Here is a 14,426-nt window from a genome sequence, read left to right as displayed (position 1 = left end):
GCATCACTGGGCTGCCGGCAAAGTTGCTGGACTGATTAATGTTGCTTTCCTTTTGTTATAGGCTTCTGATGATAAGGACAAAGCAAATTCGCCGTTTGAAACGAATGGTGTAAAGAAAGAGGAGGTGGTGCCCGGTACAAATGGCGTTGTAATGGTCAATGGCATTGATGACGATAAGGGTTTCAAGTAAGTATATCTCACGAGATCTGTAAACAGCGCTTGCTGTCGTTTAAAGCCTGCGCATGATTAGCTCAACGAACCATAATCCTCGATAGTCACCTTTCGTTCCAAAGCCGTACGCCGGGCTCGCGCCAGCCGTCGCCGGCCGAGGAGCAGCTGCCACGTCCGAACATGCTGGACCCAACGGGCGTACACGGATCCGGGTTTCCGCAGCACCCGTCGCTGCATAATATGCTCGGTTCTGCAGCACCCGGCGGCAACGACGTCACGCAGCAGGCGGCAGCCGCCGCTCTCGGATCCTATCATCCTCAGATGATAAATCAGATGGGTCAAATGGGTCAGCTCGGTCAGATGAATCCGATGAACCAGTTGAACCAGTTGAACCAGCTGAACCAAATGCAGAGCCATGTGATGAACGGCGTTGGGGGCATACCGCAGATTGCACAGGTAAAGTACTAACGCATCACTCATCTGCGTTTGTTGCTTGTTGAGGACTGAATGATTGAGTATTTCGATGGGTGCTTTTTTATCCTTTTAGAGCCCTATGGTTAATCAGCACGGACAAGGACCGAGTCAAATAGATTCGCCGGCAAATCTGCTGCAGCAACCGCATAACTTCGAGCTACAGGTAAGTTTCTGATTGTGGGTTTTGTTTGTTCAATGAGGTTTGAATAATTTAAGAAAGACACATAATGTACGATCAAACCCTACCCTACATCTGATGCGTGATACAAACGATATTGGCACACTCCTAGGTGTCGTTTGTAATAATGAATAGAGCGAATACAAATTTGAACGCTAGTATGATTGGCTGAAATTTGTATCTAAAGGAGCATTTGGTTATTGTATAGCAAAGAACCCTAAAACTCGTAAGAAAGTCTGACGGTGCACGATTTATTTTCAAAACAAGGACCATATGGTAAGAATCACTAGAAAAGCTCTACAAAAAATGCGCACGCGTGCACCCTATGTCTGTTTGTGTATTCTGACACACAGATGGCGCCATCGTCGACAAGGAGCATTTATGATTCAAAATGAAACGGCAGTTGATTTGAAAAGATATTTTAGTGTCGCATACTTAAATGCTTAATTTAAATGCCCAGGTTGTCCTTAAGATCTACGCTTTGGGCGAACCGTGCACAGAACGTTTATCTTCAATCTCCGTGTATGTTACATTTTGCGAGTTTCGGTCAAAATATCTTATTTAATGGTGGTTATTTTATTGGATCGAGGGTTTAGTAACTAAATTAATTGTATAACATTACCAACGCTGATCCTAGTCATTTGATGTATTTTAGATTAGTTTATTATTATTGTATTGGGTTATTGCCAATTCAAAACAATCGGATATTTTTTCAATACAATTATCAAACATTATCGCTTCTCGGCTTAAATTGCACAAAGAAACGAAAGCAAAAACAATCTTCAAGGATACAATAACACATTTACAAAATCGGCACGTTGCTAATGCTAATAAACGTTAATAGAAAAGATGATTAAGGTATAATCTAATGCGAAAGTAGAAATTAAATTTGGTTTGTTGGTTACATTTAAATGAAAAACATGCTGAAATGTTTTGTCCACTAAACGATACGTAATTTAATACCGTCATAGATGATTTTAATCCTGTCCCTGTTGTTTGTAACCCATCACCCACAACACATTTTGTCCATTTTTCTTTATTTTTCGCATTTGGAGATAAAGCTGGATAAAAATGCCACGGAAATATTTTTCACTTATTTTTTCCGTGTTTTTACGGCCTGCGGTGGCTTTAGCGTTGGCTTGCCGAACGGTACAGAGACATATTCTTCTTTTTTTTTTGTCAAACTTCGTTGTTAACTTTCAACCATGTTGTAAAACTCAACTCAACTCAACAATTGAGATTGTAAAAAGGGTAACATTTGTTTTTCTAGAACATTTCCAGCATTGTCAGCTGTTCGCATTGTATAGTAGTTTTCGAGCAGCTATCTAAGTGAGTATTATATACAGGTGGGCTTATCCCATGGTGTATGAATTTTAGAAGGCTGATTTGTATCGCTTCTGTTTCTGAATGAAGATTTTAAGAGTGTTTTGAGTATTCGTCAAGCCTCAAGAAAGCTTGTTTGAACAAAAGTTTTCACCCGTCCTGTCAAAAAGTAATATTCAATTTTGGTTTTTTTTTAGGCTAGACTAATCTAGACTGAAAATTGCAGGCTAGTTTTTTAGTGTGGTTTTGTATGGAGTGTTTACATGATTTCAGCCTCCAACTGTCAAACTCCATACAAAAAACTGACTAGAATCGTGAAGGGCCCCATTGTTATAAAATAAATATATACTGAGTTTGAGGGAAAGGTAAGGCAGTATAGGGCAGGTCTGGTGGTACAGTCGTACTCCCGTACGACATAACAACATGCCCGTCATGGGTTCAAGCTCCTAATAGACCGTGCCCCCATGCGTAGGACTGTGACTATCCTGCTATGGTAACAATAAAGCCAAGCCCACTTCACCAGTGGGTACAGGCAGGCCTTTACCGACAAAAGTTGTTGTGCCAAAGAAGAAAAAGAAAAAGTCTCATAAAATAGAGATATAAACATAAGATATTAGATACCAAACAAAGTATGTTCTATTATTTGTAGAAAGTAAAATATACTATGTCCACTGTTTTCTATCATAAAATGTACCAACATTTTTAAGATTCACCATTTCCCCAAATCAAATTTCATCGACAACGCAATGTTATTTTATTTTTGCGTGTTACTAATACAAGTATTGTATGTAATTTTAGTTTTCAAAGTATTTGTTACACATAATGTATCCTGAATGTTCTTTGCTTATAGCTTTCTTGTGTACTTCTTATCTTAGCCTCTTCTTGTGATTAGCTTAGCTTCTTAGCCTCATGATTGTGCTTGCCACCCCATACTGTATCACTTGTCGGAACATTTGTCAAGCTTTAACCGACGAAATGTGCACGACAATATCGTTGATTTCCCCTGACCGTGAGTTACATTGCGCCAATCAATAAATTTCTTATCCAGCCACTTTTTATCCTCGCCACGTTCAAGACAAGCCTTAGACCCAAGTCTCGAAGGAACGTGCAACCGGCCATGTTTCGTATGACAAGGGTTCAAGGTTTAACGGAGTTGTTTTTCCATTACCGGAATTGAACGGTCCACTTTTGTGGACTGCTCGGTAACGGCCAGGCCTAGCACGCGTAACGGCCAGGCTTTTACTGCAAGAGTGGAAAGCGTTGTCCTCAATTGCAACGGTTAAAGGACATTGTGAAAAGAAAACCTTCTCGGTTTGTGTATGTGTGTGTGTTTTTTTAAATATACAGCTGTATATTTGCTATTTTTCCAACGGGTCAGCTGATTCCGCAAGTGAAAGGGTGAAGCTGGTGTACCGAATGAGCCGTCTCACGTGAGTGAGGGAGTTAGATGGTCAACAAAGCACCTCGGCGTTTACTGCGCAACCTACATTGGGGAGGTATTTTTAAGCGAAGCAAACGATGCAATGTCCGCATTATTCGTTCCGTTGGCACACATACTCTTGCTTTTGTATCAACCTGGGTGACACTGCTCCATTTAAAAGGCGTTTGGGGCCTTTTTTTCAATAGATCAAAAATCGTTACGGTACTATAGATGGTCGGACATTTTTAGGACCAACAATACAATTCTTGTGTACGTTGATAGGTGCATATACGTCCCGGGACTGCAGTGACGGCCAGTGGACTGTGATGTTAGTGTAGCAATCAATTTGGTGCCATGAACAGCAGCGCTCCCATTTGTCAACTGTTACGTTCTACTATCGGATTATGATAATTTGAAGAAGCATCCCTACTATCTGTTGACGATTGTACCAATTGTTATGTGGAGCAAAGCTTAAACATCAATCACTCCCACTGTAAACAAATATGCATGGTTTCTCGCTCTGTCAGCGTTGATGATCTGTTGTCTAGAACGATGAAGCTTGCTGATTTTGTCACCCGGGTTAGGATTACCCTAGACGATCTGAATAGTGTAATTTCTGTCTTTGGAAGAACTAGGGAAAAATATCTTTGCAATGAACAAGATCTCTATGTTCTGCGCATCAATCAGGATTAGATGCACTTAGTAAGTCAATTTTGTCCTTTACAATTACAATGATTATGTAAATGTACGTCCAACCAGTTTTGTGTACGGAGAAAATCACAGGTTGGAAAAAGTTGTAGAATAATGAAATATTGTAATTTATGTGTTTCACATTGAGAAAAACATTTACAACTTCGAAATATTTTTGCTGCTCACGATGTTTGATTTCGGATTCTTCCGGATTCTTGTAGCGGAATAGGATTTGCAGTTGTTGAATTTACAAAATTGTGAACTAAGCACCTAAGACATGATGCATCGGCTGGAACACCCACACTGTGTTTTCCTCGTGTTATACAGTGTGGAATAATATCGTTTCACTGTTTGTGGTCACACTCAAAAGACGTCCTGAGCGGGGCCGATTCATTTGAAATGGAAATAGAATTAAATGGATGAGTCATAAGGCTAGAGCACAGTCGTTGCCTCCTGGTGTCGCTGTACGGGGCTATACTAACAAGCAACAGAGCACCTTTCGCTAAGGGAAACCGAGATGATGAGGTCCAATCAATCCATTTTCCACCCAAGAACCATGGACACACACACACGACGTTGTTCTGTTGGAGGAGGATCCAAAGGATGGGCGGGATGGGGCAAGGCCACCAGTTGGCATTGATTCATAAGAATAAAGACACTGGCAAGGCCTTGAGGTAGTCATCTAGCCCAACGAGTCCGAGTGCCAACGAGAGTCCGTAAGAGCCAAGTAAGATTGATTGTGGAATAGAACTTGATCCGGGTCGAGAATAATGCGGGATCCAGTGATGGATCATTACATCCATGGAACAATGCTGTAATGGTGTTTGTTTAGGATAGCATTCTGGTGGATTTAGAGTTGTGATATCAAGCTCTGTACGACTAGTACTGTACTTCAGTTTTAATGTTATACCACAATGGAACTCAAATCTCACACAGTTGATCAAAGTATCTTATATCGAATTTGTCATAGTATGCAGTGGAAATATAATATTTTCGCCAATGAAAAAACATAGTTTAGGCATTGACACTCTGCATTCTTTGCTAATTGAAGTACACCGCTGTATAGTAATTTGTAAAGAATAGTTTATTGTACATATTGTTGTGAGAAAATCTATTAAAAATGAACTAAACATGTGTTTATGATTGATTTTCGTTCGTCATATTGCAACGGTGCTGTATGAACGGTGTTCATTATGTGGTAAAATTTTATTGCCTAAAATATTGAACGTGAGAACACTAATTTGATGTCAATTTCGGGAGAAAGCATGCATTCCATTCCAAAGGAAAGGTACTTCCGTCCATACCTAACATGTTTGAATAGGTTTGAGCAAAATGTATCATTAATCAAATGCCGCGTGTCCGTCCCGTGCATAAAATAGAGATATTGTACACTCTCTGGTGCGCTTAGCAATCGATCGTCGATTGCGTGCTTTCAATGTTGATTCGCTGGAGTACTGTCGCTGTAGAGGGGGGCAAAGGAAGGGGTAGAAAAGCGTCTCTCTAGTCATGGAAGTGTTTCGGTAAAAGCTTTTTATTTGTGTCTACCACGGAGTACCTACACTCGTATCGATTGTGACTCCACACTTTATGCGGGGAAGAAGAATGTTAATGATGATGATATTTACGACACTTCGATCGATCCGTGACAACATATTCGTGTGTGTTTGGGTACGTGGACTATCGGAGAGTGTGTGCGCGACAATGATAATGACATTTTCCAACATACACGAACACACTTTTAGAAAAGGGGGAAGGAAGAAATTGATTCGGCCAACTTCACTATCTACCGGTGGATGAATTAATTAGCAAATGTTGTAATATGTTATACAACGCCTCCTGCAATGTTACGCGCCGTGAGCTTTCCTTCTAGCTTGCCTGGCAAACGTTTTTCAAAACCGTCCCGGCAGGACGGTTATGTTGTCGGCTAAAACAGGGAAGCCGAGCGTTGTTTGGGTTGCGTTTGGTGATTAACGCCTCGGTGAGTTGGACAACATAATAGTGTACCGGCAATCAGTTTGCTGCCACACCCTTAGCCGAATGACATTTCATCGCAGCACCCGTATATGCGCTTCTGGGTCGTGTTTGCTGCATCATGCACGGCTCCTTGCGTGCGCTCTCTCTCTCTCTCCCTATCTGCGATACACATACGTATAAGTGCGCCCTGATACGAGGGCGGCAAAATGGGGCAAAACCATCAGGAATGGTAGCAGCGATGGTAGCAATGTGGGTTACTCTTCAAACGAAAGCCACCAGGCGCCTCCATCGTTGAAGGCCATTTTGAATGCAACACACATTTTTCCTCGTTTGGGTGATGGGTTGGCGTAGGTGGAGGAGGAGGAGGAACCGCTTAGGAGCGAAGGGGAGAACGAATAGGCCACACACATCGTTCCTAACCGTTGCACTGTCGACGCGTGACATTCGTGTTTGTGGATGTTTCCTGGTGGAGTGTTTCATTTTGGAAGAGAGAAGAGGGAACCAGATCGTGTGTGTGTGTGTACATACCAAGTTGTCCGGTCGTCGCTTTGAAAAATCTATCCCGATCGTTAATGGTCGAAAGAGAGCTGCACATTGTGGCCGAGTTTATCGTGTGCAGGAAAGTTTTGCATGAAAAAGCAAGTTACTCAATTAGTAATTTGCACGCTAGGGGTCGGATTAGCTTTCGCGTTTGCTTTCCACCAGGCGACAGCGTCTAATGGATCCTTTGGGGATCAGATTCTTTTCTGCACTAGCTCATTCATTATCTAATGTGTCATGCCACATTTCTAAGTATATGTTGTATCGTATGATTTCAAGCTGAAAATTGAATGTGAGTTCGTATGTTTTGGTTTTTTTTCGTTTTAAAGCTCCAAAGCGAACGCGATAATTTTGATATTTTCGCGTCAGCATTTAAGCAAACTTGCAATAACGACTGAAGGGACTTCGAGTCTATCGGGAAATAATTGAAATTGAAACGAGAATCCTAAGCGGATTCTGTTTACACATTAAACATTTCAAATATTCGAATCCGTTTGCATCTGGATGAAATCCGCTTCAGTCGCCATAACTACACGTGTCTACGAAATGCAAAACTGTACAAAGAGAAGTACAGTATGGATACGTGCAACAAAACCAATAAACCGTTTGTTCGAATTGATTGATTGACATTCGTTCGCTTCGGGTATGTCCGAAAAGAAGGATCATTTGGCCCCTTACTCTGTGTTGGGTCGGTTTGCATTTGTTGCTTCCCACCACATCACACGGGGCTGAGCGGGGGTGATTCGCTCACAAAAGAAGAAGAAGAGAAACCCTAGATTCCGGCACACACGAGGAGGTACACATTCTGCCTAGTGACTGTCAATTTCAGACGTTCCATCGTCGGGACGCTACCAGCGCGAGAATCGATCAACGACGCGCAGCCCGCACAATGTGTCCGTTTTCTAAATGGCTCATAAACGGGTCATGTGATGTGTGGTTGCACACAGGATTGCAGATCAGGAGGCAGAAAGGCACATACCTACGATGAAGCACAGTACCTGGTGTACGGCATCCCCCCCCCCCACGGGTACACTGGTGGTCCAATCGATTGCCACATATATGTATGTTAATGCATGCACCATTCGCCGGGTTGGGTGGCTAAGAATGTGTGGCTAAGAAAGGACACCGGTGCCTGGTGCGACGGTAAAGTTTTATTTTCACGACCCGAGTGCGGTACAGTTCGTTACTACGGACACGTGTGTATATGAAATCAAGTGCTCCGGTGGGAAGAGATACCTTGAAGTGTTTGCGTTCTGCGTCAACGTCAAGTGAGCTCATTCTGTTGCTTTTTTTTTGGCGTACGAATGAGTCGAAAACTCGACGGGGTGGTGGGCGCAGAGCATAGGTTTTATAGATAGTTTGAATAGTTCACGCGCAATATCGTGACTTTCTATTCCACGCAGCGAATGGATGGATAAATGACGTCTGTCGTCTAACAGTGACACACTCGCCAGGCGGAATGCGTGCATGGGGGTGTGTGTGTATACTTGGTTGTTAGAAGCATCGTATGAATATGTATGAATGGTTGATTTTATATCACTGTTTCTTTTTCCTATTTTAAGCTTCTATACCATTCCAATTGCGCGTTTTATCTCCACATGACTGTTGTTTCAGCATGACTGTGCGCGTGTAGGTTGTTCCTTTTTATGCGATTTTTTTTACAATGGTGTGTTTTAACGTGTACAACTACAAAATTTATAAATAAGCAGAGGTAACCTTCGTTAAAGGAGTTAGAGGAGGTCAATATTAAAAACTAAAATGTTGACATGAAAGGTCAGACAAAAACTCAAACCAATATGAAATCGTATTAGTTTCATTTAATACATTTTTTTGTTATTTATAAAAAATAGAACATGTATATACATGTGTACATGTATATGTACATTATTAACAATATGGACATAAACACAAATACAATACAGCCGAATATATTCCCCCGAAAATATTAATATTGGTACCCGAAAATATACCCAAAAATTGGTAAAAACTTTCAATAAAATTTTATTGAAATATTTTGAATGGAGTATTGATATTTATTAAGTGTTGTTAGTTAATAACAATTAAAATGTGAGATACTGATCTAACCCATCTTCAATATGTCCACACAAACGAGTATAGCTTAATATCAATATTTTTTTAGGTTGTTTCTTGACCGACAACGACACTTTTCCATCAAGGATATGATGAAACGTTTTCAACCAACAGACTTTTCAACAGACAATTTCAACTAGGTGCTTTTTTATATGCTGCTTTATAGGGCTTTTGCCCTTCGAAAGGACAATACTTATTAACTACCGTAAACCTTGGTAGAAGTTTTAATGAGAATTGCGTTTCAATTCGCAAGTGTGTTTTGTAAAACGGTTGACGAAGTGATCACATCTTGTCCAGTCGCAGCTTTTTGCCTCTGTGCGATTATACAGATTCTGTCGCTGAATCGCTGAGTAAAATTTCTACCTTCCACGGGGTTTGCGCCAGGTCAATTCGTTGGAATAGCCAGCACCCAATAGTTGGGCAGGTAAATTGTACAAATTGATTTCCGAATAAATCGTGCCCTCGATCTTTGCGCTAACCCGGCTTCCCAGGTTGTGCCAGTCAAGAGCTCTTCCTATTTTGTGTGTATGTGTGTGTGAGAGTGTGACGAATATCGCAGGAGAGGGAAGAATGTTGGGTAGCTGGCTGGAGGATTTCGAATTTCTGACCGGTGGTAAGCTGGCACGTGCACAATTATGGCAGATTGATGGTGAAAGTGGGTCTGTTTTATCTCGCGGCCCAGACGGCTGGCAACCATCGCCACATTTGCACGCTTGTTAATATTACCGGCAATAATTGCAATGCGTCGTCCAGGCAGTCCCGATTCTCCCAAGTGTGCTTTTGGCGCACGTCTGTGGAACAATGGTCGAAACGGACGGTGGTGTGTAGTGGTGGTGGTAGAGGGCTATAAAATGTTGCAACAATTAATGATAATGCTTTGGAGAGATTGGGAGAGGTAGTGCTGCTGCTTTAAAATGTGAATGTGGCTCATTTTGGCTCGAAACAAGAATGGCGGATGTGCATCATACACGTACGATAACGTACATGCATATGTACGCAAGGCCCAACAAAAGGGATGCGATTGACGGGCTGTACGAGCTACAACCACACTACTTGGCCCCACCCGAGAACCGTTCGTGGTGAATATAATCGCTGCAATCGAGTGTAATGAACAACATTTTATACGAGTCATTCGGATTTAATTACAGCTCAAGCGCAACCCGGCCCCAAGCTTGCACATCCTGTGTTTTGCGAAATGCACATTGCTGCGAACAATCGACGGAAATGGATAGCTTTTTTGCCAGAATACAAAAACACGAGATATACACAACGCTACATTCCGGCCAATCGAGCTCTACACCAGTGAGAGTGAAACGATTTTCATCTAGTAAATTGAACGGGAACGTTTCCGTTCTGGGAGCTTTTCTGCGAAATCATCATCAAACGTTGAGCGGATGGGAGAGCATGGATGGTCGAAACAGGGAAGGTACATCTGTTCGTTCAGCAAAGGTGAAGAAGCTAGTATAGGGAGCAGGATGCCAGCTGAGTGAAGAGGAAGCGAAGGATAAATGCATCATGCTCCTTACATAATCATAATCGTCTTCGGTTCAAGTGCAAGGATAGTTGTTGGTGGGTGGAGGAAATAATGAAACGCCACTTCCCTTAGCTTTATGTAAGGTAGCAGCTGCCATTGCATCACACATCGATGAAGTTAAATTATTATCCTGCTGAGGAGGATACAGACCTCGATATTGATTAGTTAGTAGCTTGGCTGCAAATGTGTCCTAATGTCTATCTAATGTTGGCGTTGCATAGTCTATGATGGATAGTATTTTCTCTAAAACAAATGATTTAACATTCTCATTTTAAAGGTTGATAATAACCTTTGGTTATAAGGGGTTTGTTTCAAAATTTCATCCTAGAAATTGCGTACCATAATCGTTACCTATTTGATTCGCTTATAGCCGTTATAGCTTATAGTGTGTGTCTGACAAGCAAGGGCTTCAATAGATGTGATTGTCAGTTATTGGAAAACATTGGTGGAAAATCTCCCAGGGAAGGCTTCGGGCTATCCTGTATTTGAACTCATTGTTGCTTCAACTAAACTATTAACTAACGCTTGCATGTGGTTGTGGTTCTATCATCCTGACAGCAGGAAATACAAGTGCTCTGTGTCCTATAAACTTCGGAGTATTGATGTATGATGGGACACGAAGTATTGGTGCTGATAAGACTTCTTCCATGTATTTGGCCCATGTCTCTGGTCTGGTTGCTCTCTAGCGAAACAGAAGATATGCGATGGCTGTAGATTTGCAGCGTAACAATGGGCAGAGGCCACCCATAATGCACCCAGTCGGACAGAAAAGCAATATTTGATTTGATTGTTTGCCGCGCAGGCAGCCACAATGCACAACTCATCGGCAAACGTTGGATTCAATTCTTTTTAGAAATAAATCGGGTTTTCCTTTTGATAACCTTCATGCTTGGCTGTGTGTGTGTAAGTGCCGTACACGAAATCAATCATTTTTACCATTCGATCGCGGTGTGTGATGGGAGAATTGTAACGTTGAAAAACTTTTTGTAGACAATGGCTGGCACAGCTGCCGTACGCCTCGGCGAAGGGGTAATGGAGCAAAGCACCTGCAAACAAAAAAAGAACTGCAATCCAAAGAAAAAAGTGCACATTCGTTCGTTCGTGTGGAGAAATTGGAAAATAAATTTAGAACAATAAAACAAAAACACCAAATCAATAACAAAAGCACACTCACAAAAAAACACCTACACGCGCAGGTCAGACAATGCTCATCCTGGTACTGACACGTAGGATGGATAGTGTGATGATGAGCAATACACATCATCATCATCATCATCATGCAACAGTTTGCTCTTGCCGGAGGAAGCGGAAGGGCTCTTTTTTTCGCTCAGTACTCAGTGGACACCCAAGTGTGAGGTGAAACAATTTTTGCTCTGTTGCTCTGTGTAAACGCGGACGTGCGAGACGGGTATGCCGATACTTTTTGCTGTTCCACGGTTTGTGCAAGGCACGAGTACAAAATGCACCCAATATGATGAGCGATGTTGCTGGAGCTCAAATCAAACTAGCAAAAAGCGTTCGCGTATTCATACACGAACGCAGCAACGGGCGATTGAACGAGGGGATTGTGGATATCCGTAATGAATAGTGGCATCTACAGAGGGGGAAGAAGGAGCCAGCAGGCCGGGGCAGTAGTGGCACATTGGTTCGGTTTGAAACAGTTGGCACTTGTGGATGTAATAATTGCAGCAAGTCGCTTGCAACTCCCCCACACCTGCTCTTGCACTCCGATTGTGTTTTGCTTCGTGTGCATTGTGCGATTGATTAAAAACTGACTGGCGGCTTTTCTTTTGCTCTGCTTACGGAGAAGGACACTTTTCCTGGTATATTCTTGTCCTAAAAACACGCAGCGATGTATTGCCACACGATCAGAGAGAGAGAGAGAGAGAGCCCCCGAGGATAATAGTTGCCTTTTTATTGGTTGGTTTTGCGCGACTGATTGCCCTTTCAAGCTGTAGCGATGATGTATTAGCAAAAAACAAAACAATCCTTCTCTCATTGGTATTTGTTTTATTCTCTGGTGTTTGGTTTGCTGCACATCACCGTTTAAAAGTGCATCGTTTTTATGTTTTTTTTCGCAAGGACTTTATTATGAGGGGTTTTCTCTTCCAATATCAATAACTGTTGTTGTTGATGACGCAAGTAATTAAGGCAGACGTATGGATTGTCCGTGTGTACATTATTGAACCATTTGCACGAGTCGCTGCACTGAACGCTGTCGCTGTTTTCGAGCAATTGAGTGCGGCATAGAGAATGTCAGTAATCAGAAAATGTTGCCACAGGAATCATGTACTTGTTTGAGATTAAATGTCACAAATAGTGTGTGTTTTTGCTTACACTGATTGCCACTTTGTGAATTGTTTTGGTGCACATTTTTGACTTTTTAAGAAACTATGAATTTGAAAATGGCTTTTTTATTACATTGTGTTTGCGATCCTCTGTTAGCCGTGAGTAATTGCACTGGAACGCATGCATTCATTCGCAGTAACGTTGAATTGTGGGGACGGAGGTGGAATGTGTTGCGGGGTGTTCTTGTCGGCAATAAACACGCCATTATTCTACTTCCAACTATTCTACCGTCCCAGGAATACACTGGAAACACAAGGAATTGTTTGTGGATGCACAGGATTGCAGACGTCAAGACAGGTGGAAATGACATAAATGATTCATGTGGCACATACGCCCACCCCCCCGCCGTACCATGTGAAAACGACTTTAATCAAACCGTAATAAATTCCCCAGCACTCCCCGCAGGCTATATCGTTTGAAATGGGTGAATCAGGAATGATGGAAGTAAATTACTGGAAAGTTCAAAAAGTGTAAGCATCATGGGGCCAGACACGCAATCTTTGTGTTGCGTTAAAATTGGTATGTGTGCGTCCGTTCTGGATCAAACCGGACGGTGTTTTCGCGCATCCTTCACTTTGATGGGATTGGCGTTTTGGTGTGTGATTGTGCTATTTATGCAGAAATATGGGGTGCATGTGTTCCTGGGTAGTAGTCCCTAGCTGATCAATGCTTGAATGCAAAATTCTTGCAATGAAACTTTAGCTATGCTATGCATTCTGTTCGGGTGGGTGAAATAGCTTTTTGACGTAATGAACAACACTGTTTCAGATTATCGTCGTGCAAGTACGTTACTATGTATTGAAGAAATCAGGCGGACACTCATATTCATATTTTCCTTTCGCTAGAGCTCTGATTGTAGAATTGCTTGATGTAATTTTGTATTATACAGCATTGTGCGTATCATGTTTTTGAATTATAAACGTGATCATGCATTAATTTGGAAACAAACAAAAGTGTAGGTCCAGTATTGGAAAGTGTAAAAGCTATACTACACTTTTAGGTCCAATATTGGAAGCTCTTGCTTAATTCGACAAACAAATAAACAAAGGAACAGTTAAAGAATGTGCCATTAGCTCCGGTGTAATATTGCAACAGATTAAAAAGCTCCCTAACAGCAGCATGGCTTTGACGTTTACGTAGCCCTTTATGTGCAGTTGAAATGCGTTAAAAGTCTTCCATTACGACATTTAAAGACGCGAATGTTTGCACCAACGGGTGAGGTATCAAACCATAAGAATGCTACAACAGAGAAAAAGTTGTTCCGACCCAACCGGAAATGAACAAGTTTTGTGTGTTTTGTTTTAATAGCCTGCATAACTTTCTTCCGCCTGAAACTTTGATCTCGGAACGACACGTGCTATTCTGATGTTGTGAACTGGCGAAACTAAGATGTTCCCTAGCCTCTAACATCTACTTTGCTCTACAAAGTAGCAACAGTGCAACCGGTCATCTCGGGCACGTGATTTCTTTTGTTTGCTTTACAATGTTCCAACACCACCCTATGTGTACCGTTCCTACAGTAGAAATCAAAACAATGTTCTTATATAAGCAAACCCAAACTACCGAAAATAGTATGAGTTTGTTAAAAAATTCCCTTTTTCTTGAGATTGCAATATTTACACTGCAAAAAACATAATGGAAAGAATTCTACACTGTGTATCTGATGGCTATGGCATTCGACA

General features: G+C 41.8%; 2 protein-coding genes across 11 annotated transcripts in view; one reads left to right on the top strand and one right to left on the bottom strand.

Annotated features, from left to right (window-relative positions):
• LOC5667525 (uncharacterized) overlaps window positions 1-14,426 on the bottom strand; it is a 386,862-nt gene that overhangs the window by 210,810 nt on the left and 161,626 nt on the right. The window lies entirely within an intron of this gene.
• LOC1278739 (maternal protein pumilio) overlaps window positions 1-14,426 on the top strand; it is a 158,259-nt gene that overhangs the window by 32,276 nt on the left and 111,557 nt on the right. For 7 of the 8 annotated variants that reach the window (XM_061649819.1, XM_061649822.1, XM_061649818.1 and 4 more), the window contains 3 exons: window positions 62-186; window positions 276-627; window positions 719-808. In XM_061649819.1, the coding sequence (XP_061505803.1) occupies window positions 62-186; window positions 276-627; window positions 719-808 (567 nt within the window). The remainder of the gene's footprint in view (window positions 1-61; window positions 187-275; window positions 628-718; window positions 809-14,426) is intronic. The other variant, XM_003436610.2, reaches the window with a different exon arrangement.

The sequence above is a fragment of the Anopheles gambiae genome, chromosome 2, assembly GCF_943734735.2.
Source record: "Anopheles gambiae chromosome 2, idAnoGambNW_F1_1, whole genome shotgun sequence".
Classification (NCBI taxonomy): domain Eukaryota; kingdom Metazoa; phylum Arthropoda; class Insecta; order Diptera; family Culicidae; genus Anopheles; species Anopheles gambiae.
Note: the sequence above shows the minus strand (reverse complement) of the source record. Positions and strands in the feature narration are given on the sequence as shown.